The sequence below is a fragment of the Trachemys scripta genome, chromosome 24 (assembly GCF_013100865.1).
Source record: "Trachemys scripta elegans isolate TJP31775 chromosome 24, CAS_Tse_1.0, whole genome shotgun sequence".
Taxonomy (NCBI): Eukaryota; Metazoa; Chordata; order Testudines; family Emydidae; genus Trachemys; species Trachemys scripta.
This window is the reverse complement of record NC_048321.1, coordinates 11,952,157-11,967,628: the sequence shown is the minus strand read 5'-3', so window position 1 is coordinate 11,967,628 and position 15,472 is coordinate 11,952,157. Positions and strand designations below refer to the sequence as shown.

Genomic DNA, 15,472 nt, shown 5'->3' with positions numbered 1-15,472 from the left:
TAGGAAGGGGCACAGCCAGATGGCATCAGCCAACAGCCCCCGGGCACCGCTCTCCCTGCCAGCCGCACCCCTCTCCTCAGCCCTTCCTATTGGCTACTTTAGGCTCCTCTCCACTCAGCCTGCTGGCTCTTGCAGGCCTCAGCCAGTGCCTGAGGTGCCAAACGTGCGGTCAGGGGCAGTGGAGGCGGGGGGCCCTGGCAAGGTCGGTGCTGCCGTACTCAGCATTGTAACAGCTAAATCCCTTAGGCCCAGGAGTCCTAGGCTCCCCCCTGCTCTAACCACTAGATGCTGTTCCCCTGCCAGGGATAGATCCCAGAAGTCCTGGCTCCCAGCCCTGCCTTGCTCTAACCTCTAGACCCAACCCCCTCCCTGAGCTGGAGGTAGAACCTAGGAGGCCTGGCTGTCTCCCCGCTTTCTTGTCTTTACTCTAACCCCCCCGCCCTCCATCACAGCAGCACAGGGACAATATACAGTATTATTTACAGAGCTCTGGCTGGGGTAATGGGGCAGGGGGCATTGGGCGGGTCTGGGGGAGGGGGACAGAGGAATGCTGATTTTTTTCAGTAGCTGCCTCCAACCTGTGTGCCCCCCCCCCCAATCCCAACATGGGCACTAGCTCCGCAGGCACCCCCGAGGTCCCTACTGCACCCAGGTGGGGGGGATGGGGCGCCTGTCACTGAAACTGCTGGTTATTGACCAGCAGGGGAGGCAAGGGTTAAAATTCACCAGCCCCTTGAGGTTGAAGCCTGTTAGACTGTCAAGTCTTGAGTTACCCCCCACCCCAGAGTGGGCCTAGCTAGCCCCGTAGCCTCCCTTCCTCCGCAGCCCGTCCCCTCCCAGCTGCCCCATGGGCCCATCTAGCCTGGCATCCTGTTGCCCTGGTTCAGCCCCGGGGGCCAGCAGCTAAGAATCCAGCCCATGCGCCACCTTGGGGGGCGGGGGGGGGGGCCTTGATCACAATTTTATTTTAAAAACAAAATTAAAAACCGAGGACAAATTAATTTGAAAAAAAGTAAATAAAAATCCAACTTAATGGGGAAAAAGGCAAACAAAACAAAACCTCCGTTCGAATGACGGGCCGGGCCAGGCCAGGCCCCCGTTTGAACTGACCCCCTTAAACGGGAACTAAAACAAAGGGCAAGTGGGGTGGGAGTGCCTGAATTTTCCATTTATTGTTTTTTAAAAAGGAAAGAAACAATGGAATGAAAACAGAGCAAATGTTGGTACAGAGAAAAGTGACAGAATCAAAGCAACAGGGCATTATCTGGGGGGGGGGGGGGTCAAAAGAGTAAATAAAACTAACTTGAATTTTAAAAATGAGACCAAATGACTCAGTAACTGAACCCAAACATTTAATTTATGGGCCATGGGAACAAAGGTTTAAAGGCTGAAAATGAAATGAAATAAAAAACGTGAAATGAATAAAAAAGGCAGCAAATGTTTTTCTTTAACGACTCTGTGAATGACTCATCGGTTTAAAAGCAGGACCTGACTGAAAATTGAATTTTTTTTAAGTTAAGGAGGATTGTAAATGAATAAAAATTTGAAAAAGACACAATTGAAATGGAAACTCCAATGCTGAAAAAGCCACAGGCCGCTGGCTCTTAACCAGAACCCTTTGTCAAGGGGTGGGGAAAAAACAAGTCTCTTAAATCCATTTTTAAAAATGTAGCAGGGGAAAATGGCTCTTAACCAACGCCAGAAACGATTTTAAAAGGTGGTGGTGGGGGGGGTTGGCATCAAAATAGGATTGAAGTCGGTCCCTGGTGCTGTCCCCCCCAGGTGGGCATTGCTGGCATAGCGCCCTCCTGCTCCCTTCCCCCTTGTCTGCATCCTGTTCTGCACCCCCACTGTCGGCATCCCTGGTGGCCATGGCTGGTGCTGCACCCCCATTGTCTGCGTACTGTTCTGCACCCCTAGTGACCCTGGTTGGTGCTGCAGCCCCTTTGTCTGAAGCCAGTTCTGCGCCCCGGTGGCTGTGGCCTGGTGTTGCACCCCTCCACTATCTGCGTCCTGATCTGTGCCCCCAGTGGCTGTGGCCGGTACTGCACTCCTATTGTCTGCGTCCCATTCTGTGCCCCCCCCCCCCTGGCCCTGCCCGGTGCTGCACCCTGCATTGTCTGCGTCCCGTTCTGCGCCCCCGGTGGCCGGTGCTGCACCCCGCATTGTTTGCGTCCCGTTCTGCACTCCCGGTGGCTGGTGCTGCACCCCGCATCGTTTGCGTCCCGTTCTGCGCCCCCGGTGGCTGGTGCTGCACCCCGCATTGTCTGCATCCCGTTCTGCGCCCCCGGTGGCTGGTGCTGCACCCCGCATTGTCTGCGTCCCGTTCTGCGCCCCTGGTGGCTGGTGCTGCACCCCGCATTGTCTGCGTCCTGTTCTGTGCCCCCGGTGGCTGGTGCTGCACCCTGCATTGTCTGCGTCCCATCCTGCGCCCCCCTCTGCCCCGGCGCGGGGCTCAGGCACTCAGGTCGATGGTGATGTGCCGGTAGATCTGCGTGTCTCCCTTGAAGCTGGCGGCGAAGACAAAGTCTCGCTGGTGGACGGCCAGGTGGGCGAAAGAGCGGGGCGCCTGGGTGTTCAGCTCCTGGAAGCGGACGAAGAGGCCCGAGCGGGCATCATAGCGGTACACCTGGCTGAAGGAGTAGTCGTTGCCCAGCACTGCATAGCGGTGGCTCCCAATGCCCAGTGGCTGGAAGACCATGGAGCCGCGTGATGGCATGTGCTGGACGTCCCGGAACATGGAGCCCTCCCAGCGCATCACCTGAGGAGGCAGAGAGGATTGTGGGTTATGCCAGAACTGCCAGCAGGGCAGAGAGGCTGGGGATTACAGTGGATGAGAAGCCTGGCTGGGATGATTTAGTTGGGGTTGAGCAGGGGGTTGGACTAGATACCTCCTGAGGTCCCTTCCAACCCTGAGATTCTATGGGTAATGCCGGACTGGAGGCAGGGGGCATCATGGGGAACAGACAGCATGCCAAGAGAAGAGCATGATGGGAGCATATTGGGGGCAGAGGCAAAGTCAAGAGTATGCTGGGAGCAGCTGAGCAGAGACAGAGAGCATTATGGGAGCAGAGCATGCTTGGACCACTTGGAGCGTGCTGGGAGCAGGGCATTCTGGGAGCACTGTTAGCAGGGTACACTAGGGGCATTTTGGGGGCACGCTGGGAGTATGCTGGATGCATGCTGGGAACGGGGTGCATGCCGGGTGTAGGGCATGCTGGCACTGGGGGCACGCTGGGCGTAGGGCAGGCTGGGAACAGGAGGTATATGCTGGGCGCAGGGCACGCTGGGGCACACCGGGTGCTGACCTTGGAGTCACCAATGAAGCGGGTCAGACAGACGTAGACGTCCCCGCGCAGGCGGAAGTGCTTAACGGCGTAGACGTCGTCCATGTCAGGGATATCTGTGTGGCGTAGGAAGGCACGGCCGGGCCGGCTCCACTGATAGACAACAGGGCGCTGGGAGCTGCTGGCCAGGATGAGGCTGGGCCGGCCGGCGAGCTCCAGGAACTCCACGTGGGTGTCGCGGTGCCAGGCGTGCAGGGCCTGGTGAGCGTAGAAGCCGCGCCCGCCCCAGCGGAAGAGCGTGGTGGCGCCCGCCTTGGAGCTGTCGGCCACAGCCAGGAACCAGTCGCCGTCCACCCGGAAGCTGGCCAGGGCGTTGGGCTTGCGGATGCGCTGCGGGCCCAGCTCCTGCAGCCGCACGAAGCGCCCCGAGGCCTCCTCCCGACGCCACACATGGGACCCCCCGGCGAGCTGCGCCAGCACCACCAGCAGCCGCCCCTCCACCACCAGCGGCTTGCAGGCCACAGGCGACGAGCCTGTGGGGGCAGGGGTGAGGGGGGCTGCCCAAGGGGGGCAGGGATTGGGGGGCTGCCCAAGGGGGCAGGGATCAGAGGGCTTCCCAAGGGGGTCAGAGGTTAGAAAGAAAGGTGTAGTGAAGGAGAGGGGTTCAGGGAGGCTGCACAGGGGGAGGGTTTTTGGAGGGAGGCTATCCCTGGGGTGGGGAGATGGGTTAAGGAGTGTCAGGGGATCTGCCCAGCGGGGAGAAAAGGGGCAGCTAGGGGCTGGTCTGAAGGTAGGGGTGCCGGGGGTGGGTGATCTGGGGGGGGGGGGGGGGCTGTCTGGGGATGTGGTCTCCAGGGTGTCTGGTCTCTGGGCTGTCGGGGGCAGGGTATCTGGCAGTGTGTGTGTGGGGGGACATCTGTCAATCAAGGCTGATGGAGGTGTCAGTGTGGTCACAGGGGGGCACTGGAGGTATCCCCATGGGTGGGGTGCAGGAGGCACTGTGGGGGCATGGTGGGGGACAGAGCAGGGGGCTGTGCGGGTATCACCGGGGGCAGGGCTCAGGGGGGCTGTGAGGGTATCCCCATAGGTGGGGTGCAGGGGGCACTGTGAGGGGGATGGTGGGGAGCAGAGTAGGGAGGCTCGGGTATTCCTGGGCGCAGGGCTCAGGGGTCTTTGAGGGTATCCCCGCAGGTGGGGTGCTGGGGGGGCAGAGCACATGGTGGGGGGGGGAGCACAGGGGGGCTCTGGGGTATCCCCAGGGGCAGGGCTCACGGGGGCTTTGAGAGTATCCCCGCAGGTGGGGTGCAGGGGGCACTGTGAGGAGGATGGTGGGGAGCAGAGTAGGGGGGCTGTGAGGATATCCCTGTGGGTGGGATGCAGGGGGCGCTGGGGGGGCGGAGCACATGGTGGGGGAGGCGGAGCACAGGGGTATCCCCGGGGGCACGCAGGGACGCCAGGGCCCTCGCTCACCGTTGATGGAGGCGTAGGCCCGGAAGGCCCCGTCCAGGTGGTCCCACTCAAGCAGGCTGCAGCGCCCGGCGAAGGGCTGGGTGATGGCCACGTGCTGCTCCCCCTGGTACCAGAACGGCTCCACCGACAGCGCCTGGAAGGGCAGCGACTGGAACAGCGCCAGCGCTGGTCGGGGGTGAAGGTTAGACAGGGGCTGGGAGACAGCTGGGTGCTTGGATTCATCCCCAGCTCTGCCCTCACCTCTGCTTCCTATGCCAGCCTTGAGACAATAGAACCCAGGAGTCCTGGTTCCCAGCCCCCCGCCTGTTCTAACCACTAGACCTCCCTCCCTTCCTGGGTCTGGGGATAGTTCTGAGGCTTCTCACACAGCCAGCTCCGGGGGCTGTGTATGGAGCAGTTTGTGTCTCACCAGGAATTGGGTTGAGATGTAGCGAGGGCCATGAGCTAAGAAGCATTTTCCCTTCCAATGGGTTCACCCGGTGCTGAGATGCAGCCACCTCTGGGGCGGGGCAGCTGGGGAACAGCCGCACATAATGTCACACAGGGACGGCTCACCCGGCGCTGAGATGCAGCCACTTCTGGGGTGGGGCAGCTGGGGAACAGCCACACATAATGTCACACAGGGACGGCTCACCCGGCGCTGAGATGCAGCCACTTCTGGGGTGGGGCAGCTGGGGAATAGCCGCATATAACACCGCACGGGGCTGGCTACCCGGGGCTGGGTGCGGCTGGCTCAGGGGTCCCGTACCGGTGGTAATGCAGTCAAAGTCCTGGAGCTGCAGCTGGCTCAGCCGGGTGCCGTTGAGCTCGGCTGGGCCCTGGCATTCGCCCAGCTCTGCGCTGGCATTGGTGCTGCTCAGCCACTCCACCAGCCACTTGATCCGGCAGTCGCAGTGGAAGGGGTTCCCCCGCAGGTCCCTGGTGGGAGAATCGCCCCGCGTGGGGCCGTGTGGGGCCGGGGCACATGGGGCAGGGGGGCCGAAGCCAGACAGCAAGGCCCTCCTCTGCCCCTCCCCTGCTGTTGCCCCCTCCTCACATCTCATTTCTTCCCCCTCCTCGTTTCTGCCCATCTCTACCCCCCACCCCGCCTCCCCATCACCTCCCCCACTCCTGACCCCCAGTCCCACCTCTGCCCCCCCACTCACACATGGGTCAGGGCGTCCAGGCCCCGGAACAGGTGGCGCGGCAGCGTCTCCAGCTGGTTGTGTGCCAGGCTCCTGGAGGGGGGGAGATGTCAGAGATGGGAAGGGCCCCTGGGGAGTGCTCGCTCCCATCTGGCCACAGGGCAGGGTCCCGTGGGGACAGGGGGGTCCCAGTGTGTGTGGGGATGGGCTGGGGGGTTCCACTGGAGGGGGGCTGTCGGTGGGTGGGGGAGGAGTGTGGGGATGGGTTCCCTTGGGGGTTGTCCCATTGGGGGGACTCATTTTAGGGGTGACAGGAGTGTCAGAGGGAGGGGTCCCCTTGGGGGGTCACATCAGGCTGATGTTGGGGTCTCGGAGGGGGGTGTTAGTGCCAAGGGATTGTGACCTCTGGTTTCAGGGATCGCAGGGGGATATCAGGGCTGGATGTCAGGGGGTTCCTGGGGGGGGGGTCTGTCAGTGTTGGGGTGGGAGTGTTGTGGGGCCGAGGGGGTCAGAGTCACAGGGGTCCCTGGGGTCTGGTGTTGGGGTGCTGGGGGGGGCCCCTGTTGTTTGCGGGGCTGGGGGGCTGGTGAGGTCCCCAGGGTCCATTGGTTTCCAGAGACTAGGGGGGTCACTGTGGTCAGTGCTGGGGGGCCAGTGGCCATGGGCGGGGGTCACTCACAGATGCACAAGTCCCTTGAGGCCCCGCAGTGCGTTCTTGGAAATGGAGCCGACTTTGTTGTTCTCGATGAACCTGTAGGGGGCGGGAGGGGAGACTCTGTCAGTGGGTCACCCCTTTTGTGCCCGCTGCTCCCCTCCCCCCACAAAGTCCCCTGTGCAGACTCCCTCTTGCACCCCCACCCCTCGCACACTCACAGATATTCCAGGTGCAGGAGTCCCACGAAGGCATCGTCCCTGATCAGCCCAAGCGTGCTGGACGTGAACAAGCTGGGGAGAGAGGGGGAGTCAGCGCCCGCCGAGAGCCCAAACTATTGACCCCCCTCAGTCCCACCCCACAGCCTCCGCTCCCCACAGACAGCCTTGTCATGGCTCCAGAAGGGGGGCCTTATGTTTAGAGTGGGCAGGGACTGGGAGCCAGGACTCCTGGGTTCTCTTGCTCGCTCCGCCACAGACCTGCTGGGTGAATCTGGGCAAGTCATTTCCCTGCTCCGTGCCTCAGTTTCCCCTTGCCCCCTGTGTCTGTGTAGATGGTGAGCTCTGTGGGGCAGGGCCCATCTCTCGCTGTGTCTGGGCGGCATCCGGCCAACAGGGCCCCAATCCCAGCTGGGGACTGTGAGCATTCCTGGGATAATGGTGAGCGCCTGCCCCCCCCCCAGACTGCCCCCTCTGAGCAGCACACAGCCATGTGCACACTCACCTTCCCATGTGCACTGGCTAGAGCACATCCATTTGCACACTTACCTTCCAATGTGCACTGGCTGACACATACCCCTTTGCACACTCACCTCCCCGTGCACACTGACCAGCACACACCCATTTTCATGCGTACACTCTCCCCACACCCAGAGGCTGCCATGCACAGATGTGGCTCTCTCTTGCAAACTAGTGAGTTGGGGGTGTTGGTCTCCTTACAGCAGCTGCAGGGACGGCGTCTGCAGGAAACTTCCCTCTCGGAGCTCAGTGAATCCGGATCGCACCAGGGACCTGGGGAGGGGAGACGGGGCGTGAGGGGGCTACGGGTCAGAATCGGCACCAGCACTGGTGCTGTACCCATCACCAGGACTCCCACAGAGAGAGCACAGCACCACGGGCAGCTCCAGAGCCAGGAGAGGAACCAAGTCCAGAACCAGCTCCATCAGACCAGCACCAGCCCCAACATCAGACCAGCACCACCAGTCCAAAACTAGCTCCATCAGACCAGCACCACCAGTCCAGAACCAGCTCCATCAGACCAGTACCAGCACCAACATCAGACCAGCACCACCAGTCCAGAACCAGCACCATCAGACCAGCACCAGCACCAACATCAGACCAGCACCACCAGTCCAGAACCAGCACCATCAGACCAGCACCATCTGTCCAGAACCAGCACCATCAGACCAGCACCGGCACCAACATCAGACCAGCACCACCAGTCCAGAACCAGCACCATCAGACCAGCACCATCTGTCCAGAACCAGCACCATCAGACCAGCACCGGCACCACCAGTCCAGAACCAGCACCAACTTTTGACCACAACCAGCACCGCCATCAGGAACAGAACCAGCACTAACAGGAGACCAGAACCAACTTCAAACCAGTCCCAACAGCAAACCCAAAGCTGATCCAGAGCCAACACAAAACCAGAACCAGCACCAGCCTCCTGCCAAGACCCAGGTTCAACAGCACCACTGAGAGGCGGAGCCTGGAGGCCCGAGCTAAAACCAGCTGGGAGGACGACGTTAATCAGAAAAAGGTGGCTGATAATTGGACTCATTTCAGAGCCCCAGATAGACCCTGAGGTGCCGGCATGTCACGGGGTGGAGGAAGGCTGCGCTGGTGACAAAACCAACCCGCTTTAGAGGGGTCGTGAAGGCGGGTCTATAACCTATATAGCGACTGGACGGAAGGACGGGGATTGATGAATATCAATCGGGGGTGGTTTTATGTTTCCCTCCACGTTGTTGGTGATAATGTTGAAGAGCATCATTTATCTTTCTCCTTTGCCTTGGGGCTCCTGGGACACATAAACAGAGAAATATTGAGTAGGGCCAGAGAGGTTACTGGACCCTGGTGTGAACACGGCTGGACTCCTGTATCCAGTTCAAGAAGGAGGTTGATAAATTGCAGAGGGGTCAGAGAAGAGCCAGGAGGATGATTAAAAGATCAGAAAAGTCCAGGAGCTCCATCGCTGTAGCTCAGCACAGAGCAGGTCCAGGGGTGACGTGATCCCCGGCTACAATAGAAAGTTAGTAACGGGCTCCTCAGTCCAGCCGAGGAAAATCTAACACGGTCCAAGGGCTGGGAGTCGAAATTAGATAATGTCAGACTAGAAACAAGGTGTAAATTGTTAATGGCGAGAGCAATTAACTATGGGAGCAATTAGCCACCAAGGGTCGGGGATTCTCCCTCACTGGCAATGTTTAAGCCATGATTGGACATTGTCGAACAGCTCTGCTGTAGGGATAACTTGGGGCCGTTCTCCGGCCCGGGAGTCCCACAAGATGCTCACAATTGTCCCCCCTGCCTTGGAATCTGGGACTCAAGACAGATCCAGGAGCCTCCCGGCACTGAGCCAGCACCACTATCAAAGCATGATTAGTACCAGTGCCAGAACCAGCACCAGCACCAGAGCCTTCCCAAGGGGACACCATGAGCAAGGCCACCAGCACCATCCAACCCAAACCAGCCACAGCCCAAATGCCCACCCCAGGTGCAGAGTTGTAGTGGAGCTAGTGAATGGCCAGCAACCTCAAACCAGAATCAGTACCTGAACCAGCACCAACATCAAATCAGAACTGCTCCCAGAACCAGAACCATATCAAATGAGAACCAATAACAGAACCAGAACCAGCACCAGTGTCAAACCAGAATCACTATGAGAACCAGAACCAATACCAGAATCAGCACCAACATCAAATCAGAACTGCTCCCAGAACCAGAACTAGAACCAAAACCAATATCAAATGAGAAACAATAACAGAAAACCAGCACCAGTGTCAAACCAGAATCACTATGAGAACCGGAACCAATACCAGAATCAGCATTAATGTCAAACCAGAACCAGCACCAACATCCAAGTGGCAGAAATACCAGCAGTGACATTGAACCAGTACCAGAACCAATGGCAGAATCGGCTTCTCGCCAGGCCCCGTACCAGGGCTGACACCAGTGTCCCACCCGACACAGTGCAGTCACCCACCCCAGCCTCAGCAGCTGCCAAGCAGGTAAATAGACCAGAACTAGCCACAGCAACAGCACTGGCACCAATGACCAACAAACCCAGCGCCATTGAATCAGAACCAGAATCAAATCACAACCCCAGCTGCAAGTAACAAGGGATTGTGTGACAGGGCAGGGCGGTGAGGAGGAGGGTGCAAGGGTGGCAGAGGGCTACTGGGGGATCTTACAGGGAGGTGATGTCGGGGGGCAGTCCTCGCGGGACCCCGTCTGTCCTGTCACATAGTGCGTTGTCCTGGGTGCAGCTGCAGACGATGGGGCATTTCCGCCTGGGGGCCCGGTGCCGCTCACCCCCCGCAGCTGCCAGCAGCAGCAGCACAAACAGGGGGGCACAGGCCCATGGTCCCCCCCAGCCCATTGTCTGGCCCAGGGGTCGTGGGCTGCTCCCCCTATACAGTCCTGGGACCCTCTCCACACTGGGATCCTTCTACCTATCCCTGAATTCCTGATTCTTGCTATGCAGCTCTGTGCCACCCCTGTATCTATCCCTCTATCCACCCCGTATCTCTCCCTCTAGCTACCCTTCTATTCACCCCTGTATCTATCCATCTATCTACCCCTCTATCCACCCCTGTATCTATGCATCTACCCCTGAATCTATCTCTCTATCTACCCCTGTATCTATCCAGCTACCCCCCTATCTACCCCTCTATCCACCCCTGTATCTATCCATCTACCCCTGTATCTATCTCTCTATCTACCCCTGTATCTATCCAGCTACCCCTGTATCTACCCCTGCATCTATCCTCTATCTACCCCTGTATCTACCCCTCTAGCTACCCCTGTATCTGCCCTTTTATTTTTCTGTCTAACCCTGTATCTACCCCTCTATCTCTCCATCCGTCCCTGGTTCTGTCCCGCTGTCCCCCTGCGATCTGGGTCAGTCCGCCTGTCCGTGCTCTCCCGTCCCGCTGTTCCTGTGGCCGTCCCTTCCTCTGTGAGTGGCAGTGCTGCCAGCCAATAGCTAGCCGGAGATGAGGCACACTGGGGAGGGGGGTGTTGACCAGGGGCGGGGCCATAAGTAAAGAAAAGGCGGGGGGCAGCTCAGCCCAGGGGCTGGGAGGAGGGGCCGGGCACTAGGACTCCTGGGTTCTATCTCAGCTCTGGGAGGGCAGTGGGGTCTAGTGGCTGAAGGGGGGAGGGGGAGCTGGAGCTGAGAGCCAGGACTCCTGGGTTTTATCCCAGCTCTGGGAGTGGGAGAGGATCTAGCGAGTTAGAGCAGGGCTGGGCACCAGGACTCCTGGGTTCTAGTCTGGCCATGGGAGGACTCAGCAGCTGCCGACTGGGCCATTCCCTGTTTGTGCCAAAAAGTGAAGTACTGCGTGTCATGGAAACAAGCCATGGGGCTGGATTGAGGAGGTGGGGGTCACCCTGGGTGGGGGCAGATTTGTATAATTTTTGGTGGTGCCCAGAACGGGTCAAAGTCCTGTCGTCGTCCCCCCCCCACACACACACAGACACACCTGCCTAAGGCTCTGGGAGGGAGTTGGGGTGCAGGAGGGGTGTGGGCTCTGGGAGGGAATTTGGGTGCTGGGTGCAGGCTCTGGGCTAGGGCAGGGGTTTGGGGTGCAGGAGGGGGTGTGGGCTCTGGGAGGGAATTTGGGTGCGGGCTATGGGCCAGGGGTTGGGGTGTAGGAGGGAGTGCAGGGGGGCGGGCTCTGAGTGGCGCGCCGCATGGAGCGAGGATGGGCAGGAAGTCGCTTTAACCCTGCTGCGCTGCTGGTGGTGGCAGCAGGGACCCCCGGGCCTTTTAAAATCGCCCAGAGTGGCAGGCAAGGCCGGGAGAGAGATCCGGCCCCAAACATTGGTGGAGCCAGGCCCCCGGGCCCTGAATATTCCTGGAGCCCAGGCACCGTGGGCCCATATAACTCACCGCCCTTGGGGGTGGGGGGGAGTTAGCTGGTGAGGCAACATGGCCTGCAGTACCCCTCAAAGAGAGTCACTCCCCCCCACCAACTAACCACATACCCCACCCAGCACCATCAAGCTACACTCACAGATACAGGCTCCACCCACAACCCCAGGTCACTGCCATTACAAAGAGCTAACAGGTGGTGTCAGTAGGGTTCAGAATGAACATCCATGTGCTTGATGACCAGGCCCCTGTCAGGGCTGGGACTGCATGGCCCCATCCTACACCTGCTGTTAACCCTCTGCTGGCTGCAAAGCAGAATAATCATCTGCCATTGCCACCAGTTACCAGAGTTACCCTGTACCCTTGGGACCATAGGACCCCACTCCCCTCCCAGAGCCGGGGAAAGAACCCAGGAATCCTGACTCCCAGCCTCCCCTGCTTTGATCCCTGGAGTTGCACCAGACACAAAGAAAGCCTCATAGATTGCGGAACCTGGGGGTTGCAGGATTGTCTGTCTGCCCAGAGAGGGCAGGGCTCATGGCTGGTTAATGTGCTCTGCCCACATCCCATCCTCTGCTCCAGGCAGGGAATAGGACATGGGCCTTTCCTCTCTAGGGGGCACCAGCTCTGGGAGGGCAGTTGGGGCTTGTTAGAACGGGGAGGGGCACTGGGAGCCAGGACTCCTGGGTTCTATCCCTGGCTCTGGGAGGAGAGTGGGGTCTAGTGTTTGGTGTGGGGCTGGGACTCCTGGGTTCTTTCCCCAACTCTGCCTTCCCCCTCCCAGGCTGGTTCCTAATCTTCCTGGTATTACAGCTGTGCCCCCTCACCCAGAAATGCCTGCTCAGATGCTCAGCGCCAGGGGTGGATTGGGGGAGCCGGGGGACAATGGGCCCAGCTGTCTGGCTGCCCGCCAGTCCCTGGGAGTGGGATCCCAGCCCGGAGCTGGCATTTCCCCTCACACAGGGGCCTTTGTCCTGTGATGTGTGTGTGTGTGAGGGGAGGATCTGGGGGGTGGAAACACTCCCTGCAGGGAGATGCCGGGGGCACTGGGAGGTGAGGGGGAAGGAGGCTGCAGCTGGGCAGGGGGATTGGAGGTGTGAGCATGGTTGGGGGGATGGGCCCTGACAATGGGACCCACAGCTGGATGGGCGGGGCAGGCTGGAGTGAGGCTGAAACAGTGTGTGTGTGTGTGTGTGTGTGTGTGTGTGTGTGTGTGTGTGTGTCCCTGCTGCCCCCTGCTGGAGGGGACAAGCCCTGCTGGGCGGGGGTGGGGGAGGTGGCACCCTGTGCTTTCTTCCTGAATGGGGTTGTGATCAGTAACCAAGAGTCCTGACTCCCAGCCCCCCCTGCTGTAACCACTAGACCCCACTCCCCTCCCAGAGTCTGAGCTCACATGTAACTTGGCTGTGCTAAGCTAGCCAGTGACTGTGTGTGTGTGTCTCTGTGTGTGTGTCTGTGTGTGTAGGAACAGCAGGAATCTTGTTAGGTTTAATGACCACCTGACTCCTCTCCTTCCTGATCAGGATCCCAGAGCTCCAGGACATTCATATTATAACATCGTCCGTCCCCCCGCCCCAGAAACACGACCTCTCCCCTCCTTGGAAACTGCTGGATTTTGTGCTTTGAATGGATTTATGATTCCACATACGCAGCCACCTCTGGAGCAGGGCAGCTGGGGAAAAGACACACATAACGCTGCATGGGGATGGTTCATCCACCCTGAGATGCAGCCACCGCTGAGCCGGGGCAGCTGGGGAACAGCCATTTAGGACAGGAAGTCCTAACCAAGCTGTGTCAACCAGGAGCTAGAACAGAGGCAGTGTGAACTGGGCTCTGACCCGGACGCTGGGGTTCACACTGCAGCTTGGCCTATCAAACTGCCGTCATGCCTTGGGATCTTTACTGGCCATGAAGGGGCAGCGTTCAGCGTCTGTCCCAGCCCTGAGGGGGTTCATGGAATAGGAGGGACGATCCTGGCCAGTGGCCACCTGCAGTTCGATTCCACATGGGGGCAGCAGTGGGACTCAGAGGGAGGGAGCTGTCCCGCAGCAGTGCCTTCCCCCCCCAGGGCCTGCCCCAGTCCCCAGCCCCCCCGCCCCGGTTTAATGACCCCCAGCTCCTCCCTGGCCAGCCCGCAACCAGGAAACAGAATCCACCTGGCCAGGCTGTGCACAGGGACACGTCACCACCCCAGTCACACCCTGACACACTGTCACCCAAACCACCACACCGATACCCCGACAAACAGACACACTCTCACCCTGACAGCCACACTGATACCCCGACAGCCATAGCAATATGTGACCCTTACAGCCACCAATACCCCAACCCACTAAAATGCTGTCACCCTGAAAGCCACACCAATACTCTGACACAATGACATGTCACCCCAACAGCCACACCAATATCCCTACACACTGACATGCTGTCACCCAGACAGCCACACTGATATTCTGACAGCCACACCAATATCCCAACACACTAACACTGGCACCTGACAGCCACACTGATACCCCAACAGCCATAGCAATACCCCGACACACTGACAAACTGTCACACCCTGTCAGCCAAACTGATACCCTGACACACTGTCATCCTGACAGCCACACTGATACCCTCATATACAGTCACCCAATAGCCACACCAACACAGTCACCTCAACACACAGCCACACCGGTACCCCAACACTCTGACACTGTCACCCTGACAGCCCCACGGATACTCCAATACACCAAGCCAAGTCAAGTCCCACCCACACACCATCACAGGCCACACAGCCACATGGACACACTGACACAGGGGCACCAACACACTGACAGAACCACACCCACCCTCCACGGGCTGCTTCGTCCCACCCCACCCAGATCCCGCTATGGGGTACAGTTACGAAATTCTGCCTGAATTGACACCCCCCGCCCCCTTCCTCCAGACCCACCCCCACTGCCCCCACCCACTGCCTGGTCCCCTCCCCCATTCCCTCAGTCCCACCCCACCCCCGCCCCGCTCCGGGCCGGGCGCTCCCCGCTGTCCGGTCCCGCACTCTGCGTTCGGCCGGGCTGACAGCTGCGAGGGGAGCGGGGTAAGGGGCGGCCAGGGGGCTTGGGGGAGACGCGGCAGGGGGAGGGGGAAAGTCCCGTGCGGAGAAAGGGGCGGATCGGCTGGGATCTGGGCAACGGGAGAGGGGGCTTTGCCCCCCAGGGAGGGGGGGTCTAACTACGGGGGGTCTAACGGGGGGGGGCTCTGCCCCCCGGGGATGGGGGTCTAACCACAGGGGCCTAGGGTTTAACCCCGGGGAGGTCTAATGGGGTGGGGGCACTGCCCCGCAGGGGGGGGTTAACCAGGGGGGTTCTAACGGGGGGGGCACTGCCTCGGGGATCTGCCCCCAGGGAGGTGGGTCTAACTTCGGAGGGGTTTAACAGGGGGGTCTAACCCCGGGGAGCGGAGCGGGTTTAACCAGGAGGTGTGTCTAGCAGGGGGCTCTGCCCCCAGGGTGGAGCCTCTAACCACGGGGGGGGGGTCTAATGGGGGGCTCTGTCCCCAAGAGAGGAGAACCTAACCATGGGGGGGTCTAACAGGGGGTCTCTGCTCCCCAGGGAGGGGTTTTAACCTCAGAGGGAGGGGGCTTAAAAGGTGGGCTCTGACCCTAAGGAGGGAAAACTAATCATGGAGGGGTCTAACTGGGGGGCTCTGCCCACCAGGGACAGGGGTCTAATCACAGGGAGGTCTAATGGGGAGGCTCTTCCCCCCAGGGAGGGAGGTCTAACCCCGGGGAGGTCTAACAGGGGGGCACTGCCCCCCAGAGAGGGGGTTTTAACCAGGGGGTTCTAATGGGGGGGGG

General features: G+C 60.0%; 2 protein-coding genes across 2 annotated transcripts in view; one reads left to right on the top strand and one right to left on the bottom strand.

The window, feature by feature from the left end:
• Positions 1 to 2,082: 2,082 nt before the first annotated feature.
• On the bottom strand, positions 2,083 to 10,414 carry LGI4 (leucine rich repeat LGI family member 4). Its single transcript, XM_034756755.1, has 9 exons — positions 9,950 to 10,414; positions 7,472 to 7,543; positions 6,755 to 6,826; positions 6,561 to 6,632; positions 5,903 to 5,974; positions 5,506 to 5,675; positions 4,758 to 4,922; positions 3,309 to 3,820; positions 2,083 to 2,761 (listed from the first exon to the last, which is right to left on the bottom strand). Exons 1-9 carry the CDS (start codon positions 10,135 to 10,137, stop codon positions 2,456 to 2,458), a joined length of 1,629 nt encoding a protein of 542 aa, XP_034612646.1. The 5' UTR covers positions 10,138 to 10,414; the 3' UTR covers positions 2,083 to 2,455.
• A 4,189-nt stretch (positions 10,415 to 14,603) lies between these two features.
• Positions 14,604 to 15,472, top strand: part of FXYD1 (FXYD domain containing ion transport regulator 1) — a 13,636-nt gene continuing 12,767 nt past the window's right edge. Inside the window, exon 1 of the mRNA XM_034756472.1 lies at positions 14,604 to 14,713. The gene's annotated coding sequence lies outside the window, so the exon portion shown is untranslated. The remainder of the gene's footprint in view (positions 14,714 to 15,472) is intronic.

Coding starts and splice junctions, on each gene's coding strand:
- LGI4 (XM_034756755.1), bottom strand. CDS start 10,137: ATGGGCTGGGGGGGACCATGGGCCTGTGCCCCCCTGTTTGTGCTGCTG. Junction 7,544..9,949: donor CCCCCCGACATCACCTCCCT/GTAAGATCCCCC, acceptor TCCCCTCCCCAG/GTCCCTGGTGCGATCCGGAT. Junction 3,821..4,757: donor GGCCTACGCCTCCATCAACG/GTGAGCGAGGGC, acceptor CTGCCCCCACAG/GCTCGTCGCCTGTGGCCTGC.